The sequence below is a fragment of the Ostrea edulis genome, chromosome 2, assembly GCF_947568905.1.
Source record: "Ostrea edulis chromosome 2, xbOstEdul1.1, whole genome shotgun sequence".
NCBI classification, from domain to species: Eukaryota; Metazoa; Mollusca; class Bivalvia; order Ostreida; family Ostreidae; genus Ostrea; species Ostrea edulis.
In genome coordinates this window covers 51,743,524-51,764,527 of record NC_079165.1, presented here as the reverse complement: position 1 = coordinate 51,764,527, position 21,004 = coordinate 51,743,524, and the positions used below count along the sequence as shown (strand labels likewise).

The 21,004-nt window shown below is 35.6% G+C and overlaps 1 protein-coding gene across 15 annotated transcripts in view; it reads left to right on the top strand.

Annotated features, from left to right (window-relative positions):
* LOC125682093 (elongation factor Ts-like) overlaps positions 1–21,004 on the top strand; it is a 214,259-nt gene that overhangs the window by 106,403 nt on the left and 86,852 nt on the right. For 13 of the 15 annotated variants that reach the window (XM_056154427.1, XM_048922495.2, XM_048922499.2 and 10 more), the window contains one exon: positions 12,194–12,298. The exons of the other annotated variants lie outside the window; for them this stretch is intronic. In XM_056154427.1, coding sequence (XP_056010402.1) covers positions 12,194–12,298 — 105 coding nt within the window. The remainder of the gene's footprint in view (positions 1–12,193; positions 12,299–21,004) is intronic. 15 annotated transcript variants of the gene reach the window in all.

The window sequence follows — 21,004 nt, the reverse complement described above, 5'->3', positions numbered from 1 at the left end:
AAAAATCACTGGACCAGAAAAGTTTACATTCACATGAAAGCTTCCTGACCTAGTCCAGATTCAATTTTGAAAAAATCATGGCCCCCAGGATTAGGTTGGGGCCACAATCGGGGATCAAAGTTTTACATGCAAATATATAGGAAAAATGTTTAAATATGAGCCAAGGTGACTCGGGTGAGCGATGTGGCCCATGGGCCTCTCTTTATTAGGAAACTGATCTCAATTTATGGTTGATAGTGCCAAGTACTGTGAAGACCTGCTCTGGATTGATTGGTTAATTAATTAATAAGTTAACTAGTTTAAAACATACTATGCATGATGCTCTTCAATAATTTCCTTCTGCAGGGACATCTTTTGACATACAATTAAGTTAATCCTCTGGGTTCCCTGGGGAACATGGGGCTGCATTTGACATACATTGTACAGTGTATATGGATATAAAAAAAATTAAATTCAGTGACTGTCACATAATTTTTTCTTATGAAATTGCTTCAGACTAATATACATGTAGTGTTATCAAGTTCAAAAGACTATCTTACTACTAAGTCTCTACAATTATTTGTTTTTAATTGTTATGTTTTTTAAAATGGAAAAAAGCTTTCCATATAGAGATTTAGGGATGGATTCAATCCTTCAGATTTTCTTCAATACTATAGCTACCTTAATGGGGGGTGGGGGGGGCTTTCTATAAATAAATTAGAATTCATTAACATCAACAGGATTTACACTATTTTCATAAAATATATTTATGCCCCCCTTCAAAGAAGAGGGGCATATTGGTTTGCACCGGTCGGTCGGAAAAGCTGATATTTACATGAAAGCTTTCTGACATAGTGCAGATTCAAGTTTGTTCAAATCATGGCCCCTGGGGGTAGGATGGGGCCACAAGGGGGGGGGGGGGGGTTAAAGTTTTACATACAAATATATAGGAAAAATCTTTAAAAATCTTCTCAAGAACCATTGGGTCAAAGAAGTTCACATTTACATGAAAGCTTTCTGACATAGTGTAGATTCAAGTTTGCAAAAACCATGACCTCCAGGGGTATGTTGGGGCCATAATAGAGACTACGGTTTTACATGCAAATATAATTATATGGAAAGTCTTCTGATATGGACCAAGGTGACTCAGGTGAGCGATATGGCCCAATTGGGCCTCTTGTTTAGATATTAAATCTTTTTATTGTCAACTGAACAGTGAATTCCTTGAAAATAAAGCATTGGTATTTGGATTTAAATAAAAATGAAATAATTGCTATGGATTAGGAGTTGCTCCAACATTTTCTCCTTCGATCTGCAATCTGCATTTCATTTTATATTTATAAATGGAAAAACTTACAAAGTGTATAAGATTATTCAGAAAGATTGTTTTTTCGCTGATTTCATTATAATATCCCAGTACAATAGTTTTCCATGTAATATAAAACTTCAAGAAGGAACTAATTTTCTCGCAAATGTGCTTAACAATTTTGCATTCATACAAAAGATGTTTTATGTCTTCATCTAAATTGCAAGCTTCACATGATGGAGACACATCTTTGTTTCATTTACTTACTTGTACATTATTATTCAAAGTATCATTAAGTAGTTTGTAGTTAAATTCTGATATTCAATATTGGCAAGAATAAAAGCGACGTTGATAAGAATGTAGGAATATGATGCTTCTAACAGCAAATAACTATGTCCAAAATTACAGTCGTATTGCTTTATTAACTATTTTTGTTTTCATGGAAAAAGATAAGTGCATAACCATTTCATCTATTAATTATCATCAAAAAAATCTTTCTGATTTGAGAATGACGTTTTAATTGTGGCGATGTGGTGCAGATTTCTTATTTATATCACCTCATTATTTATTCCATGTGAAGAATACTGTATGTATCCATATGTGCAATGTATTAGAATAAATGTTTGTGAAACTTTCCCTGGATTCGGGGTTGCCATCTTAATTGCAAAGGATGTACAACCTGAGACAGATCAGCAGAAGATGGTTCAGTATAGGGCATCTTGTAATGTGTACAACCAAATGTATGGTAGTGCCAGGCTCCATATGATAGCTGTGTATTATATTTTCTGATACGTGCAGGGGTCGAAATTAGCGAGAAATACTCGCAAAATGCGAGTACATGTGAAAAATAGCGAGTAAAAATAATGGACACTCGAAAATCTTAGCGAGTGGTGATTTACAAACTATGATCGTATCGTATCCGTTTTATACGGTGATGCGCTATTCGCTTTTCTCAAACTTGCACTCTGAATCATACAAACGCTTACATGAACGACCGATTTCAATAACCGTTTTTATCCGGATTTTTCTTTTATGATTTTTTAAGAAACTCGGAGTCAAACAAATGCTTTAGAGATTGGACATCGCATATTGACATGTGCCACGAGTCCTGTTCACCTATAGGGGTGATTAAATTGAATAATTCCAAGTATGACGTTTTTGTTATTCATTTATCTACAAAAAAATATCGGAATCTATGTTTTACCAAGTCTTCCGGTAGTTATTTTTATCAGAATCATGAGAATGTCATTGTCATATTGAGGTCGGGTTGTAGTGACGACACGGGTGTATTTCTCACCGCGTAGACGATTATCAAAAAAGTCATAGGACTCGTGATCGTGCTGCTTATAAAGCCATGAGTCCTGTATTCGCTTTAAAAAATCACTAGTGACAACCCTGATGTGGCATGAAATTGGAAGACTGGATCTAGACCTGCGGTAAACAAGTCGTGGATTAGACTGTTAGAGGTGCGATAATCAAGAGACCTAGACATTGCACCATATGACTTACGTAACTTAGTGTCTTGTCCAAACGCTGCCTGTTGACCCACTAGGCTCAGTAATGATGGGGAAAATCACTGATTGAAAATATATATATATATAAAAAGAGCACTGCTTCATTATTTTCATTTTAGCTTGTAGGTTTTCATTTTAGCCTGTGGATTTTTTACCCACAGGCTAAAATTAGCCTGTGGTAGAAAAAGTTAATTTCGACCCCTGACGTGTAGAAGAGCATACTACCCAGGAAAGGCCTAACTTCACTGTAAGATCCCGTGTTATTCAGCTTGGCACTTACAAGGATCGCTTCGTTGGTTCATTGGAGATAGATGATTCTGGTAGCGAAGCATGAGATGTGCATACCAAAGACAGATCACATTTCTAAGATTATTTAGGTATAATTATATAAGATTTTATATTTAAGGGTTGTGTAGAGTTTTTCTCCTATCTAGACCCACTCATATTGAATGGGGAATCTTCACACGGACATCTAACTTTTCAAGCATTTTTTAAAACGAAAATATTTTACTTAATTTTCAAGATTCACCAATTCAAATTACAAAAACTTTAAAAGACAACAAAGAAACAAAACATAAAATAGTAAAAAAAATCATCTCCCCCCCCCCCCCCCCCCCCCCCCCCAAAAAAAAATCCAAGAGGAAAAGAAAACAAGAAAATCAAAGATCATGAATTCCGAGTAACTATCAATCATAGATGGAATTAATTACTGACGCTGAAATACTTTTTCCAAACAAAATACTAATAATCGTGGTCGGGATTCCGTAAATCTTCAGTTTAATGTTTTCTAGTCAAAATATCACTAAAAAGCAAATATTTTTGACAAAAATTGCAATATTTTATAATCATGTTTAATTAAGCGGAATACATACATGTACAAATAAACACTTAAATTGCATTAGATTTGGAAATTTTACCAGCATACTCTAACGTACTTTGTTTAGTAGTACCCCTAAATGTCCATCAATTTCTAGCTCCAATCTGAAGGTTAATTTCTCCTGATTGACAAGGGTTCTCAGACCAGGTACATTTGAAGGTGGTGCTTATTTTCTCGATCTTTTTCGAGTACATCAGAACTTAGTTTTTTTTAGAAGCTAAAGAAATTTTGGTTTTATCTTTAGTAATTTCTCATTTGGTCTATTGTAATGTGATTTTATACAGCATAGCACAGACTGAAATATGTAAAATGCAAAGAATCCAAAACATGGGTGCAAAACTGGTATTAAATCGTAAGAAATTTGACAGCTCTAGGGATGCTCTCATTGACCTACATTGGTTACCTATCGATTCTAGGATATCATTTAAATGATTGACCTTCGTGTATAATTGTCATGTGGGTGAAGCGCCATTGTACATGTATTTAACAGAACTTTAACGAAACAGGTACCAAATAAAAAGTTGCGCTCCGCTCAATCTTCTGGGTTTTGCTACATTGTTCCTTTTAACAGACGTAAAACTTTCAGTGATAGAAGTTTTGGAACCATTGGTCCGAGACTGTGGAACAGTTTACCGGCTGAAATAAGACAGCTAGTCCAAATCTTTACATACTTTCAAAGCCAAATTGAAAACACATTTGTTTAGACAGTTTTAATGTATGTATTTTTAGTTTAGTATATGTAGAGTGTGTTTGCATGTATATGATGTATTGTTTATTCTTTTAAAGCTTTTTATATTTACATGTACAACGCCATTGAATACTTTGCGTAAAATTAGGCGTTAAATCAATTAAAAACAGTTTCAGTTTTATTTTTGTTGTAAAATATTAATTTGGGTGCATTTTTACATATTTTATTTTCATATTATTTGTATCTGTTGTAAAATTACAAAGGGTACATTTTCATCTAAGTCACCTTTAAAGTTGGTACATTACGGGTACATTTCATGGTTAATTTTTACCCAGGGTACATTTCTGGTACATTTCAACATTAATATTTTTTGTTGGGTACATTTGGGGTACATTTCAACTTAGTAACTTTAAAGTGGGTATACATTACGAATACATTTTAACTTTCTTAATTGATAACCTGCAGGATACATTTAAACGTTAGTACATTTCAGGTACATTTTAACTCTTCATTTTTTTATCTGGGCACATTTCGTGTACTTTTTACAATAGTTGGGTACCTTTTTCAAGGAAAAAATTTCTTCGGGTACCTTCTGGGAACATTTTGGGTACCTTTCGTGTACATCTCATTTCTGTAACGGCTGTCATTGTGCATGAAAGTAATTATGTCAATGTGGATCTCCATCAATTCCAGTCCAGATAAAGTGTCGAAAAGACGAGATTTTATATAATCATTTTCTCAGAAATGAAAAATGATACACACTCGAAACTTGCAGTTTGTCAAAATTTGGATTGAGTTATCAGAGAAAACGGAAGACCTTCTTATTGTTTTGCAATAAATGTTTAGTTATTATTATTAATTGAAATACCAAAATAACTAACATTATCATAGTTATTATGTCTCCGAACACAAAGTGTCGGAGACATATTGTTTTTGCTCCGTTTCTTATTATGTCTCCAAACACAAAGTGTCGGAGACATATTGTTTTTGCTCCGTTTCTTATTATTCTTATTATGTCTCCGAACACAAAGTGTCGGAGACATATTGTTTTCGCTCCGTTTCTTATTATGTCTCCGAACACAAAGTGTCGGAGACATATTGTTTTTGCTCCGTTTCTTATTATTCTTCTTATTATGTCTCCGAACACAAAGTGTCGGAGACATATTGTTTTTGCTCCGTTTCTTATTATTCTTATTATGTCTCCGAACACAAAGTGTCGGAGACATATTGTTTTCGCTCCGTTTCTTATTATGTCTCCGAACACAAAGTGTCGGAGACATATTGTTTTTGCTCCGTTTCTTATTATTCTTCTTATTATGTCTCCGAACACAAAGTGTCGGAGACATATTGTTTTTGCTCTGTTTCTTATTATTATTAGGGTCTTCCGTCTTCAGCGGAAGAACCTTCTATTATTCTATTGTTGATTTTTCACTTTTCTTATTAAGGTCTTCCGTTCTTCACGGAAGACCTATAGTCTTATTATTAAGGTCTTCCGTTCTTCACGGAAGACCTTATAGTGATTCTACTGTTTCTTATTATTATTAAGGTCTTCCGTTCTTCACTGAAGACCTTATAGTGATTCTACTGTTTCTTATTAAGGTCTTCCGTTACCAACGGAAGACCTTCTAGTGATTGTACTGTTTATTAGGGTCTTCCGTCTTCAGCGGAAGACCCTTCTATTATTCTATTGTTGATTTTTCACTTTTCTTATTATTATGTCTCTGAACACAAAGTGTCGGAGACATATTGTTTTTGCTCCGTTTCTTATTATTATTATTATTATTTTTTTCTTCTTCTTATTCTTATTATTCCTCTTCTTTAGTGAGAAATTTGTCCGACCGATTTTGTGAAAGTGCTTCGACAGATCCACTTCAAACTTTGTGAGCTGATAGGGGGTCACTAGGAGGGGTGCATTCAACTTTTCAAATTTTCAAAATGGCCGCCGTTTCAAGATGGCGGCCAAAAAACGTCAGAAACTCAAGATTGTCGGATTTCAACCAAATTCTACTTCTAGGGTAATTTAGTGACCCCAAGTCGATTTCCACTATCAAAATTTTTTTTTGAGCCGCCATTTTCAAAATGGCCACCATATACCGAAATATTTCAAAATCTCTACAACATTTGAGTTCTGGGGTAAATGGAGGGTCCACAGTTCATTTCTAGCATCAGTATTTCCTTCCAATCAATTTTCAAATGTTTCAAAATGGCCGCCATTGAAGAAAATGAGGATCCTGAGTGCATATCTGGCATGAAAAAGCATTTCTGAGATGGGGAGGTGTTCGGAGACATTTGTGTTGGCATCCCAACACAGTTATAGCTCGTTATTCTTATTAAGGTCTTCCGTCTCAACGGAAGACCTTATAGTGATTCTTATGTTTCTTTTCCTCTATTATTAAGGTCTTCCGTTTCCAACAGAAGACCTTCTAGTGATTCTACTGTTTATTATTATTATTTTTTTTTCCCTTTCGTCTCCGAGACCGTTGGATGGATTTTCCTGAAACTTTCACAGGTTATAGACAACGATGGTACCTCGAGGCATTTTTTTCATTTTTTTCAAAATTAACTTCCGTTCGTCAGATACGTCCGATTTTCCGGTTTTTGAAAGAAACTTTGTCCGGGGGTAAACTTGAAAACCACTAAAGATAATCGAATGAAACTTTCAGGGATGATAGATCTATATTCTCTATGGTGCATGCACGTATCATTTTTTGTCGCCGTCACTTCCGGTCGTCACCGGAAGTGATTAAATAAATCATCAATTTCAAACTTTTTTCTTTCAAATTGAAACCTACTTTGGTTTACTATATCTCGTTCTAATTCTCAAAAAATGTTGACCCCACCGGAAGTTGAATCTTCAACTTCCGGTTATATCAAAGAAAGCCCACTCATTCTCTCATTTTTCAGTGCCATAAATCTCGGTCATGAAACTAGTTAATGAGTTGAGTTTTACATATGTTATAGTCACTATAAATGTCTAGAGTAACGTCAAATATTTTTGTAAAATTCACTTCCGGTCGGCAAATACGGCTTATTAGCTGTTTTCGTTGTCTAGCGTTTTTCTCAGAAAAAGTAAAAGATAGAGTCACCAAATTTTCAGAGTGAATAGATCTCACTTTGTAGGCGTGCAGTAGGGGGTTAAGAATGTCGGCCATCACTTCCGGTCGTCACCGGAAGTGATTAATGAATCATAAATTTCAAACTTTTTTCTTTCAAATTGAAACCTATATCGGTTTTCTAGGTCTCGTTCTAATTCTCAAAAAATGTTGACCCCACCGGAAGTTGAATTTCCAACTTCCGGTTATATCAAAGAAAGACTATTCATTCTCTCATTTTTCAGTGCCATAAATCTCAGTCATGAAACAAGTTAATGATTTGAATTTTATATATGTTATAGATACTATAAATGTCTATAGTATTTTTAAATATTTTTGTAAAATTCACTTCCGGTCGTGAGATATGGGGTGGACATATTCAAACCTTGTCTTTTCACTTTCTCAATAATGAATATAAATAGATGCTTGAAACTTCTAGAGTTGATCAACTAACATTAGTCCAATGTACACATACATTCAATTTTTTCATCCGTCACTTCCGGTCTCTACCGGAAGTATTTGAAAAAATGTTGATTTTCCGATTTCTTCGAGTCTGGATATATTTTCTTGATATTTTCAGGAATAATGTCTGATGAAATGACCTTGCTATAATTATTTTTGTTTTTACAAAATTCACTTCCGGTCCAGAAATATGGCCGATTTTCTGTTTCTCAAAAGGAATTTTGTCCAGCATTTTACTTCGAAAAGGTAAAACATAGGTTCATCAAATATTCAGGGATGATCAATCTCCGTTTGTAAGAGTGCAGTAGGGGGTTGAACATGTCGACCCTCACTTCCTGTCGTCACCGGAAGTGATGGAAAGAATCGCAAATTTCAAACTTTTTCCTTTAAATTGAAACCTATACTAGTTTATTAACTCTCTTTCAAAGTGTCAAAAGAATATTGACTCTGTCGGTAGTCAAAACGACTACTTCCGGTTTCTTGATAAAATCCCTTTTTACTTTTCGTCTCTTTGTCCCCATAAATCTCGCTTATATTTGAAGTCTTTCATATGATTTTCACATGTCTTAATAAAAGTATCAACTTCTAAAGTTTTGATAATTTTGTTTTTCAAAATTGACTTCCGGTCTGTAGTAACCTACTACTTTTTCTTTCTTTAGTCTACTTCTTTTTGTTGAGAACTCTTTCAGATAGAGACGTGAAATTATCAGGGAATATCAACAGTAAAGAATCGCTCTCATTTATAGGAAAACGTATCTGAATAGTACTTCCGGTCGTCACCGGAAGTTACGAGAGAGGAGTAAAAATTTCGATAATACATTTCTCATTCATTGTTAAGGCACATTTTCTGATACATTTAAATGGTTTTTGTAGCAATAGAAAGCTCTTAACCGGAAGTTGTCTAACGGAAGACCTACTCATTACTAGTAATGAGTGTCTAGTTATTATTATTGTTCTTTTTCTTACCGATTTTGTGCACGCGATTTCTCTAAAACGGCTTGATAGATTTTCATGAAACTTTCAGGAAAGATGTAAAATAGGATTGTCTAGAAAGGTCTTTTCTGGTTTTGCAAAAATCACTTCCGGTCGCAAGTTACGGCTGAATTTCCGTTTTTCAAATGACATTTTGTCCGGTCGTTTTCTCATAAACGTTTAAAGATTGAGACTTCAAACTTTCAGGGATGATAGATGGTGACTTGTAGCTATGCAATAGGGTATTATCATTGCCATCCGTCACTTCCGGCCGTCACCGGAAGTGAAAAGAAAGGTTAAATTTCAAACTAATGCTTTTGACACAAAACTTGCATAGATTAATTAGATATCTTTTGGCGTTTCAGAAAATGTTAGACTTACAGGAAGTTTAACCAGCAACTTCCGGTTTTTAGAGAAAAACTTCGAAAAAATGGTCTTTCTTTGTCCTCATATATCTCGTTTATTTATCAAACTTTTACTACGATATTTACAGATATTATTGACATTATCCATCCTAAAAGAACCTTATACCACTATTTCAAAATTCACTTCCTGTCACAAGTTACGGCCGAATTTCTGTTTTTCAAATGATATTTTGTCCGGGCGTTTTCTCATAAACGGTTAAAGATTGAGTCTTCAAACTTTCAGCGATGATAGATGGTGACTTGTAGATGTGCAATAGGGTATTATCATTGCCATCCGTCACTTCCGGCCGTCACCGGAAGTGAACAAAAGAAACGTCAAATTTCAAACTAATGCTTTGGAAACAAAACTTGCATAGATTAATTAGATATCTTTTGGCGTTTCAGAAAATGTTAGACTTACTGGAAGTTTAACCAGCAACTTCTGGTTTTTAGAGAAAAACTTTTTAAAAATGGCCTTTCTTTGTCCTCATATATCTCGTTTATTTATGAACCATTTAATACGATATTTACATATATTATTGACATTATCCGTCTCAAGAGAACCCTGCACCACTATTTCAAAATTCACTTCCGGTCAAAAGTTGCGGCCGAATTTCTGTTTTTCAAATGATATTTTGTCCGGGCGTTTTCTCATAAACGGTTTAAGATTGAGTCTATAAACTTTCAGGGATGATAGATGGTGACTTGTAGCTGTGTAATAAAGGTTTATCATTGTCATCCGTCACTTCCGGCCGTTACCGAGAGTGAACAAAAGAAACGCCAAATTTCAAAATTATGCTTTTGAAACAAAACTTGCATAGATTAATTAGGTCTCTTGCGGCGTTTCAGAAAATGTTAGTCTTACCGGTAGTTTAACCAGCAACTTTCTGTTTTTAGAGAAAAATTTCGAAAAAACGGTCTTTCTTTGTCCTCGTATATCTCGCTTATTTATCAACATTTTAATACGATATTTACAGATACTATTGACATTATTAATATCAATAGAACGCCTTAATACTATTTCAAAATTCGCTTCCGGTCGCAAGTTACGGCCGAATTACCGTATTTCAAATGACATTTTGTCAGGACGTTTTCTCATCAACGATTAAAGATTGAGTCTTCAAACTTTCAGGGATGATAGATGGTAAACTGTAGCTGTGTAATAAAGGTTTATCATTGTCATCCGTCACTTCCGGCTGTCACCGGAAGTGAACAAAAGAAACGTCAAATTTCAAAATTATGTTTTTGAAACAAAACTTGCATAGATTAATTACATCTCTTGTGGCGTTTCTGAAAATGTTAAACTTACCGGAAGTTTAACCAGCAACTTCCGGTTTTTAGAGAAAAACTTTGGAAAAATGGTTTTTCTTTGCTATCATATCTCTTGCTTATAAAGAAAGTGTTTTTGTGATTTTCACATATACATGTATAATTGACATTATCCATCTTCAGATTATAGTGAATAATTGTTTTTTTTCTTCAAAATTCACTTCTGTTCGTTAAATATGTACGATTTCCGGGTTTTCTTCTCCAAGTGTTTTCTCATAAATACTCAAAGATTGAGTCTTGAAGCTTTCAGGAAAGTTAGATAGTGACTTGTAGATGTGACATACGTGTTTCAACTTTCTTCCTGTCACTTCCGTCATCCGCCGGAAGTACCATAAAAATATGTAATATTTCATTTTTTAAATTCTAATCCTCAAAAAATTATTGAATAGTGTAATAAGTCATATCATTTCCGCCGGAAGTTGGTTGTTTGAAACCGGATGTTGGTTGTTCGAAACCGGAAGTTGTCCAAAAACTCAGTATTTTTTATGGAAATTTTTAGTGTGGTTTGCTACGTGGTTCAATTGGAATTTTTAGTCGTTTTATGGACTCCCGAGATACTCAAAAGTGAGTGAAACAAAACCGAAATTGTTTACAATTGATAAATCACGTCTTACATGTACGTGTTTATTTCTTTCATGTATAGTCGTTCTTCACTAATTCACTAATTGAATTCTTCCAGTCAAGGTCCTATCTCGTCAGAAATTGGACGGAAGACCTATTCGTTGCTCGCAACGAGATCATTTCTAGTTTTCTTCTTATTTTTCCTCTTTTAAGTGAGAAATTTGTCCGCGCGATTTTATGAACATGCTTTGACTGATCCACTTCAAACTTTGTGAGCTGATAGAGGGTCATTAGGAGGGGTGCAATCAACTTTTCAAATTTTCAAAATGGCCGCCGTTTCAAAATGGCGGCCAAAAAAGTCAAAAAATCAAGGTTGTCGCATTTCAACCAAATTCTATTTCTAGGGTAATTTAGTGACCCCAAGTCCATTTCCACCATCAAATTTTTTTTTGAGCCACCATTTTCAAAATGGCCGCCATATACCGAAATATTTGAAAGTGTTAAAATCTGTACAACATTTGGGTTCTGGAGTAAATGGAGGGTCCACAATTCATTTCTAGCATCAGTATTTCCTTCCAATCAATTTTCAAATGTTTCAAAATGGCCGCCATTGAACAAAATGGCGGCCAAAAATCAAGTCCGTCGGATTTCAACTAAATTAAGTTTTTAGGGTTTTTTGAGAATCCTGAGTGCATATCTGGCATCAAAAAGTATTTCTGACATGGGGAGGTGTTCGGAGACATTTGTGTTGGCATCCCAACACAGTTATAGCTCGTTGTAATTGCTTTCTATGTATTCCTTAAATTTGAATTGAAAATTTTTTGTGGATTTGATTTTGCAGATGTTTATTCAAAGTGAGTAAATTAATCCATTAAGTCGTCTCTACAGAAGCCATACAAAATTACTGCACTGTGACAGAGTGAGAACATAGGGAGCTTGAACTACGTTCAACTCCCACAAATCACATTTGGAAATATAGTGCAATTCCTGATATTATTTTATATTATAGGTGAATTGTGAGACAGATTTTGTGACCAGAAATGAAAAATTTCAATACTTGGTTTACCGTTTGACATTAGCCTGCCACAATAATCTTGAGAAAGATGCAAGTAAAGTATGTACTTATTTTTATTTTCTCTCTGTCACTTGTCTTTTTATGAAAGAACATGACCCACAATATGCCATTTTTGGCCTATCAATTTTGGAAAAATTAAAAAACACTTTAGAATAAATCTAAGATGATATTTTTTATCCATAACATGATTCAAGTTGTATTGCGCAATCGTTTCCTCACACTGGATGTTTAAAGCGCTCAAGTAAATGCCCAAACCTACCGCAGTTTGACGTTTTCCGGGAAAATCGCATAAATTTGCCAACTTCAGTTTAAATATTCACGTGGGCCGCATTGCTCACGACTCAACTTTGTAAAATAAAATTAAAATGCAGAGTTAGATTAACACTTTTCATTAAAAAAATCTTAATCAATGCGGCCATGTCGAAAAAAAATAACAAAAGTGTCGTCTGGAAACGCCAGATTCCAAAGAAGTCAATGCATACATCTAACGAGCAAAGAGGTGAGTTTTTATGTTGTTATATATTTATTAAATAAAAAATCAATATCTAAACGAGTAAATATGAGAGCCATGGCCTATGGTAAAAAAGGGGGGGGGGGGTAGACCTATCGTGTTTACCTATAGCACGGAGTAAATGTTACATATGTATGTTTGATTCTGAAGTCCGTTCCGATGGCTTTAAAATTACCTATTTCCTTACCTTTTGTTACTTTAAAAATTGTTCGAAACAGAATGAATGTTCACATACAAACTTATACGGCCATACGGAATACCCCAGTAAACATTTCAATTACACAGGCCCAGCATGTACACATGTTATTACGCATGGAGATGTGCGATATATGTACAGACAGTATATATGTTCTATTGTATGAATTTGTCAAATGGTTCTCACAATTTTACAAATTTTGTACGTTTATTATTGGCCTACAGTTCAAAAGTTTCTTATAAAATATGAAGTCTGTCAATCATAACTGTAAAGTTGTAGGAACGTGTTACTCTAACAAATGTCCGCATATTACGGTAATTTCAAACACGGCTGCTAGCTTTATTTATTTTACATTTGTACTTGAGAATTTGAATGCACAATATTCATACATCGAACGGAGAAGTCACAGTAGTTTTGTTTTCAATTTCAACTATTTAAGTTTGTAAATTCATAAGTCCCTAATGTACATACTTGGAAGGAAACCTACAAGAACACACAGAGAGATTGTTTTTAATGAAGTCGATCAATTTAAATACATATCAAAGTATATCTTGTTAAATAGTATTTGACATAACTTGTGTTGAAATGTAGAGTATTCACTTAATTATATTTATTTACTTTTTTTTGATTGAAGGGCAATAACTCTAAGTGGATAACATAGCTTACTAGTGGTGGATCCTAGTTTTTTTCTTTGGTTTTGTTTTGTATACCAAACGCTTTAATTGATTTTAGAATTTTTATTTTGTGCTATAGACAAAACTGATATTGAAAAGACATATTTTAAATGTTAGAAAAAAAATAAACCATCTATAAAGGTGAAACAGCAAAATCCCCCACCCACCCCCCGGAAAATGTATTACAATACTACTGATAATTTTTCTGTTATCTATATTATTTCATGTATGGAGATGTGCATGGTTTTTGCACCAGTTTTTTTTTTTTTTTTTGGATTAGGAAAATGGTTTACTTTTTCCTTAAAAAAGGACTTTGGAAGGGTCCATTAAACAGACCCAGGTAGGGAGATTTCAGGCTTTCATGGACTTAATTTCTGTGGAAACGAGTGGGTTATTTATATTCGGTCTTTCCTAACCCAGGATAGGAAAGACCAAATATAAATAACACCCTCGTTTCCACAGAAATGATCATGGACTATATATATATATATATATATATATATATATATATATATATATATATATATATATATATATATATATAAATTAACCATGTAATATACATTGTTGTAAATCCCCATACCCCCTCTATATTTCACACTGACATTAATCAACAAAACATTTGAAGATACACATTTTCAGTTTATTAGTGAAAAAAAATCCAAGTTTTTGAATGCAATTTATTTATTGATGCACCAAGCATTAATTAACAAGTTAATTGATTTATAATTATATTTTAGGAAAAATAACCTAGGATAATGGGTTTTAACATGAAGATAAGATTTTCATCCAACCCAAATTGTATAATTTCAATTATATGAAATAATATTTCAGATATGCCAAGGAGTGGTCCCAAATTCTTTCTCTGTTTCAACTGTCCATGGAGAGTAAAACCAAAAAACAGATCCAGGATTTCAAAGAAATATAGGACAGTGATCACCACTCTGATAGGGAGGGCACCATCTGATCATGATTTTCTGTGCAATAGATGCCAGAGTGTGTGTGTTACTCCCATATTAAACAGAAGAATATCAAGTCCGTTAGGCCACAGGTTCAAGACAGTCCATCACCATCACCAGCAGCAGCAGTTCTTTCAATTAGTACCCCTTCTGTATCACTCCCATTCCCATGTACATCAAGAGAGCACGCTTCATGCTGTATCTGCAAGCGACCAGGTCCAAAGTTAGTCGTAGTCCCAGTAGGAGTAAGGGATGAAATCTTCATTTCAAAAGAGGCCATAAGTCCTGCCGGGGTTCGCTGCTGTACAAATCACCTACAACAAGACATAGAAGAACTTGAACCTATTGCTGACAACACCATGTTCAACAAAACTGGAGTGACACAATTAATCAATCAAGTTTTTGAGAGCTGAAGTTTTGAGAAAAGAGAAAATAAGGTTGGATTTTGACAACAGTGAAAGCCTAACTAACATTGAGCATCAGAATCTCCCGAGAAACCCTAATGCTGCTTTTGAGGACTTGCTGACATATGTAAATCTGTAGAATATGGAAACTTGTGCTAGTTAAAAGATTTATAACCTTTCTTTACCAGTGATGCATTTGTTGACAATAAAAAGGGTATTTGATTTTAGCAGAATAATTACTTATTATAAACTACTAGTATTATCATTATGATACTTAAGTGGCAAATAACAAACAACAAACATGATTTGTAAATGTTATTTCCTGTATAGATCTACATGATACTTACTTACTGGATACTGTTAGTGATTGTTATCACATCAGTGTCGCTATGGTATCCCTCCATGTCACACGGTCTTTGGCTATATTTTCGGCCTCCTGATATGTTAGGCCCGCAGTTGTAAAGTTTCTTGCCAGCGTGTCTCGCCATCTCTGCCGTTGTCGTCCTTGTTTTCGTCTGCCTCCGACCGATGTAGGGTCCCATTCGTACATTCGTTTAGGGAATCTTTCGTCTCCCATCCTCGACATGTGACCAAACCATCTCAGCCGATTCCTCATGAGTAGTGTTGAGGCATATTGTTGATCTGTGAGCTCTCGAATGTCACTGTTGCGCCTTCATTCCCACCATTTGGTCTTCAGAATAATTCTAAGGCATCTGGAATCGAAGGCGTCTAGTCGTTGCTCATGTTTCCTGGTTGTGGCCCATGTCTCAGATGCATACAGCAATGTTGGAATGACAACTGCTCTATATATTCTCATTTTTATTTTGAGGCTGATCTTTGCTCTCCAAGTGTTGCGCAAGTTCTTAAAAGCATTGGCGGCTTTTCCTATACGAATGTTCAGCTCAGTATTGATGGAATTAATTGGTGTTACAGTTGAGCCTAGGTAGTTAAACTTCTCAACTTTATCAATGGTAGACTCTCCATTTTTCACGCATGCCGATGTTTCACCTATTGGCATAACCTTGGTTTTCTCTGCAGAAACTACAAGGCCAACCTCTTCTCCTGCTCTCCTGAGTCTTGCCAGTGCTGCTGTTGATTTTTCTTCGTCTGGTTCTATCAGAACCACATCATCAGCAAAGTCGAGGTCTGATAGTTTCCAACCATCCTCGATTCCCCTGAGTGTACGAACACGCTTCTTCATCTGCAATCCATGACTGTCACAGGACTTTCTTAATACCCAGTCTATGAGAATACCAAACAGTAGGGGAGACCAAACACAACCTTGCTTCACCCCAGTCTCGACAAAAAACCAGTTGGAAAATTTGCCTCCTACTTTCACTCTAGCCTGAGATCCATTATAGGTGTTTCTGATAATGCTTATGATCTTGTCTGGGATGCCGTATTCTTTCATTATTCTCCATAAGGATGGTCTATGTACGCTGTCAAAGCTGCTTTAAAGTCGACAAAAGTAGTGACTGCTGGTATTTGAAACTCAAGGCATTTTCCGATCAGTATTCTCAGACAAAATATTTGGTCAATACAACCTCTCGATCTCCTAAATCCTGCTTGATTCTCTCGTAGTCTTTTATCAACAGCATCTTTTATCCTGTTCAATACATTCCAGGCAAAGGCTTTTCCTGCCACAGACAATAGTGCAATGCCCCTGTAGTTCTTGTAGTCTTTGATGTTACCTTTTTTAAAGAGAATACAAAGTTCACTCTTTTTCCAGTCTAGAGGCACCTGCTCTTCTTGCCAGATCTTAAACAAGAGTGAATGGAACCTGGCTCTGGTGGGTTGACCTCCACATTTTATCAGTTCTGCTGTAACACTGTCTGTACCAGCTGACTTGTTGTTCTTCAGTTTGTTGATTGCCTTTTCTACTTCCTCCTCTGATGGTTCACTTGTATCTATATCTAGTTCTTCCCATAGCTGTTGACTTGGATGGTACCTTCGTGCTGGGGCTGGTCTGTTTAGGAGCTCACAGAAGTGTTCTCTCCATCTGTCTTTCACTTGATCTTTGTCAGTCAGTATGTTTCCTTCCTTGCTTTTTACAGACATGGGCTGTGGTGTTGATTTCCCATTCATCTTTTTCACAATTTGAAATACCTTCATTTGATTTTTCATACCAGATGCTACCTCTAACTCACTAGCACATTTGTCAAACCAATTCTGTTTGTCTTTCTTTGCACTTTTTTTTTTTACAAGGGCATCAAGCTTTCTGTATTCCTCTGAGCTTTGCCTAGTTCCAGTTGAATCCTTCCTTGCTTTTGCCGTTTGTCTCTTTTCCACCAATTCTTCTGTTTGAACACTAATCCATTCTTTTCTTTTATGCCTAATCCTACCAATGGTGTTTTCTGCAGCATGTAGAATTCCATTTTTGATGTTATCCCAGTCTTCTTCTATCTCAAGCTGTTGACTGTTCTCCCCTATCAGATGTTTCTTCACTTCTTGTTGGAATCTTTCTTTCATTATCCGGTCGTTAAGCTTATAAGTGGCAAACTTTCCTTTTGCACCCCTTGATTTAGGTTTTGCCAGTTTCATGGTGATACTAGAAATTAGTAGCTCATGGTCGCTGAAGATATCAGCACCTCTGTAGGTTCTACAGTCTGTCATGGAGTGTTTCCATCTACTATAATTGATGATGATATGATCAAGCTGTGCTCTTGTTCTTGATACTGTATTGCTAGTCCACGTATACTTATGAATTTCCTTGTGCTGAAAGATGGTGCCAGCAATTACTAAACCATGGGTACTACATGTGTCAAGGAGTCTCTGTCCATTCTCATTCATGTCACCCATGCCATGTTGGCCTATTACTCTGGGATATGCTGTTATATCTTGTCCCACTCTAGCATTAAAATCACCAATCAAGAGGCACATATCATGTCGTGGTATATTGCCCAGAATGTTGTTCAAATCTTTTTCTGGTGTGTTTGCTACTTCTGTTGGTGCATACCCTACAATCACAGTAAGGTTAGTGACTCCAGCTTTAAATCTGATCTTTAGTAGGCGCTCACTAATACAGTCGGTGGAATTAACTGCATCAGCTGCTCTCTTGGATAAAAGTACACCTACTCCTGCCTCATGTTTTTGGTCGTCTCTGCCTGAGTATATAAATGTCCATGAATCATGCCGGATCTTGTCCTTTCCACTCCATCTAACTTCCTGTACTCCAACTATGTCAAGATGGTACCTTTCTGCATTATCACATAATTCCTTTAACTTTCCTGTTTGTAGTAATGTCCGAACATTCCATGTACCGACACGCAGTTTTCCTTTACAACTGAGCAGTTGTGATTTCCATTTAGGTTTCCCCGTCAGGTTGACACTATCCTCTCGGCTTTCAGTGCCCGCCATCATGATAGGTATTTGACCTGAGGTCCCCCGTCCTGGAATAGTGTTGTTTACTATAGCGGTTTCTGTAGCTAGATAAATAAATTCAGCTGGATAGGTTGCTGGCCTATCGCAGCCTAGGCCGGATTTCCACCTGGATGAGTCTGGCCGCCCAGGCTTTGTGATCAGAGTGATCCATCTCCTAGATGGGCTGCTTGACATGGCTATAGAACCCCATCTGTCCTAGTTTGATTTTGGAGTGACTTTCTCCTAGGAGGACTGCTAACCAAAGCTTATGAACTCTTCCTGTCCAGTTATTTAACCCATAACTGGGGCTTGGTTGGTGGACGTCAGGGCATATCCATCCGCCGATGGGCCTGCACATCGCACTTCTGGGGGCCAAGCTCCTCCGAGATCCCTAACTGTTCAGCCTGGAACTGTGAGGCGCCAGTGGATGTGTGGTACAACGTAGAGGTACAGTTAGGATCTTGGTGATGGAGAGGCTATATACTGTCAGGGGGGACTTATGCAATTTTGCCCCCTTTTCGCCCAGAAGGGCTATACAGCGGCAGCAGCTGGGAGCAAGCAGTGCAAGCACTCACTATACTACATTAAACTACCACCAAGACGCATCACATCATCCTCTCATGTACACTTAACCACACGATCTACATGATACATGTACTTCTATTTTTGGGAACATTATGAAAATAGACCAATTTTATTTAGATTATTTCTCATTCTGTGGCATTTACTAGCATGTATACATGTAAATGCAATATAATCCAAACAATTTAAAACTACAGAGCTTTAGGATATATTCTATTTCAAATATGTATCTAGATCCAATTCTGTGAAATTGATTTAAATCTATATTAATGCCTGAAAGATTTTTAGATCACAGCTCATGATTTACATTCTGTCAGTCAATAATGTATTGCACAAACATTTAAAATTGTTGGTTAAAATACCTCAGTATCTTTACATGATTAATACGTATAGGAATATACAATTATTGATAAAGATAAATACAGTAAAATTTGTACAGTATCATTTCTCAAATCGTATTTTCAGAGTCAGTAATAGATCTATACTGACTCTGATCCCCTATATCGGTGTTGTGTTGTTATTATTCACGCTATGAAATCTACATGTACATGTAACAAAAAAGATCATTTGATACTTACTATTAGGTGTCTACAGTAATTTTCCAGGTTTCACAGTGAATGCTCGTTGAACGTGTAATTCCGAGTAAATTCGAATTGAACATGTTTTGACGAGACACGGTGTCAACTTAGTTCGTTACCATTGGTATCGATACTCGGTCGTTTTAATACTATAAAAAAAAAAAAAAAAAAAAACAACCCAAAAACTATGGAATATGATATGAAACAGAATTGTTCCAATGATTCACTTCTTTCACCATGTAAATAGACTACATACTATATTTATTCTTATTTCAGTATTTTAAAATTCAAGTAAGAATAATTTAAAAGTGAAGTTGAACAATCACGGCTTTGAACATCATTTCCAAGATATTTCTTATTTCTATTTCCCAAATTTGGTAAAAAAAAAAAATGCTTATTATGATCATTGAATAAGCCATTCTAGCTATTTGAGTGCATATAACTTGATATATTCAGAGATTTATAGGTTCATGTACATTGTACATGGTATTGGAGGTTTATTGTTGTGATGTGTATCCCGAAATGTTAATTTTTTAGCATTAAATACAGTGGAACCCCGTTATTACGTTCCCCCTTTAATATGTTAGTCCGCATATTACGTTGGAATTTCAAAGCACAAAACCATTTCTTAACAAACCTATATAAAATAGACCTCGTTATTACGTTGTCCTAAGATGCCGGGACTCGGTATTACGTTGTAAAAATTCCGACGAAAACGTAATAAACCCCTAATTATTCAATAGTGATTAAGCTATTCACACCTTGACTGCCTGAGGCAGTCACCACGTACATTTCCTGGTCTGTTTGGGGATTAGAGACGCTTGACTGATCACGCTTCGATAGATCTAGCGACATCAATACAGGTGAATACCCCGTATCGAAGCTAGTGATAAACAATTAAATAATGTTTATTTAGAAATTGTACTCTATGAAATTTACTTCATTTTTCATATTTTGATAATCAAAGAAATAATTTCTCAACTACCTGCGTGTTCAGCATAGTGTGATTACCTTCGCTATTAAAACTCTATTTACGGACAGCTTTGGTACCAAACATGAAAGACAAGATTTATCGTAGCAATGTTAAAACCGCTTGGGTAACTTCTTGGACATAGGTGACTAAAGGTGTTCAATTAAAAAATTGTCCGTTGTTTGGACATGCAGCTTGGGTGTTCGTAAATCTTGTCCATACATACACAAATCAAACTGTCCTGTGTTATCGGCCGATTCGTGCATGGCATTTACCTCAGTGAATATTCTAAAATCCCCTGATGCGCACGTGATTTTAGTGCCATCATTTAGCGTTGTAAATGAAATCTTCGTGCATCATTATATTTTTTTATGTGGATTGCGCTTAAATTGTTCTCCGTGTTTATCGTTGGTGAGAAAAGTGTGTAAGTGTTGGGTATCGTGTGCATTTTGTGTCTATAGTTTTGTTGTTTTTTGGATGGGATTTTTTTTTATTGTGTTGTGTATTGTGT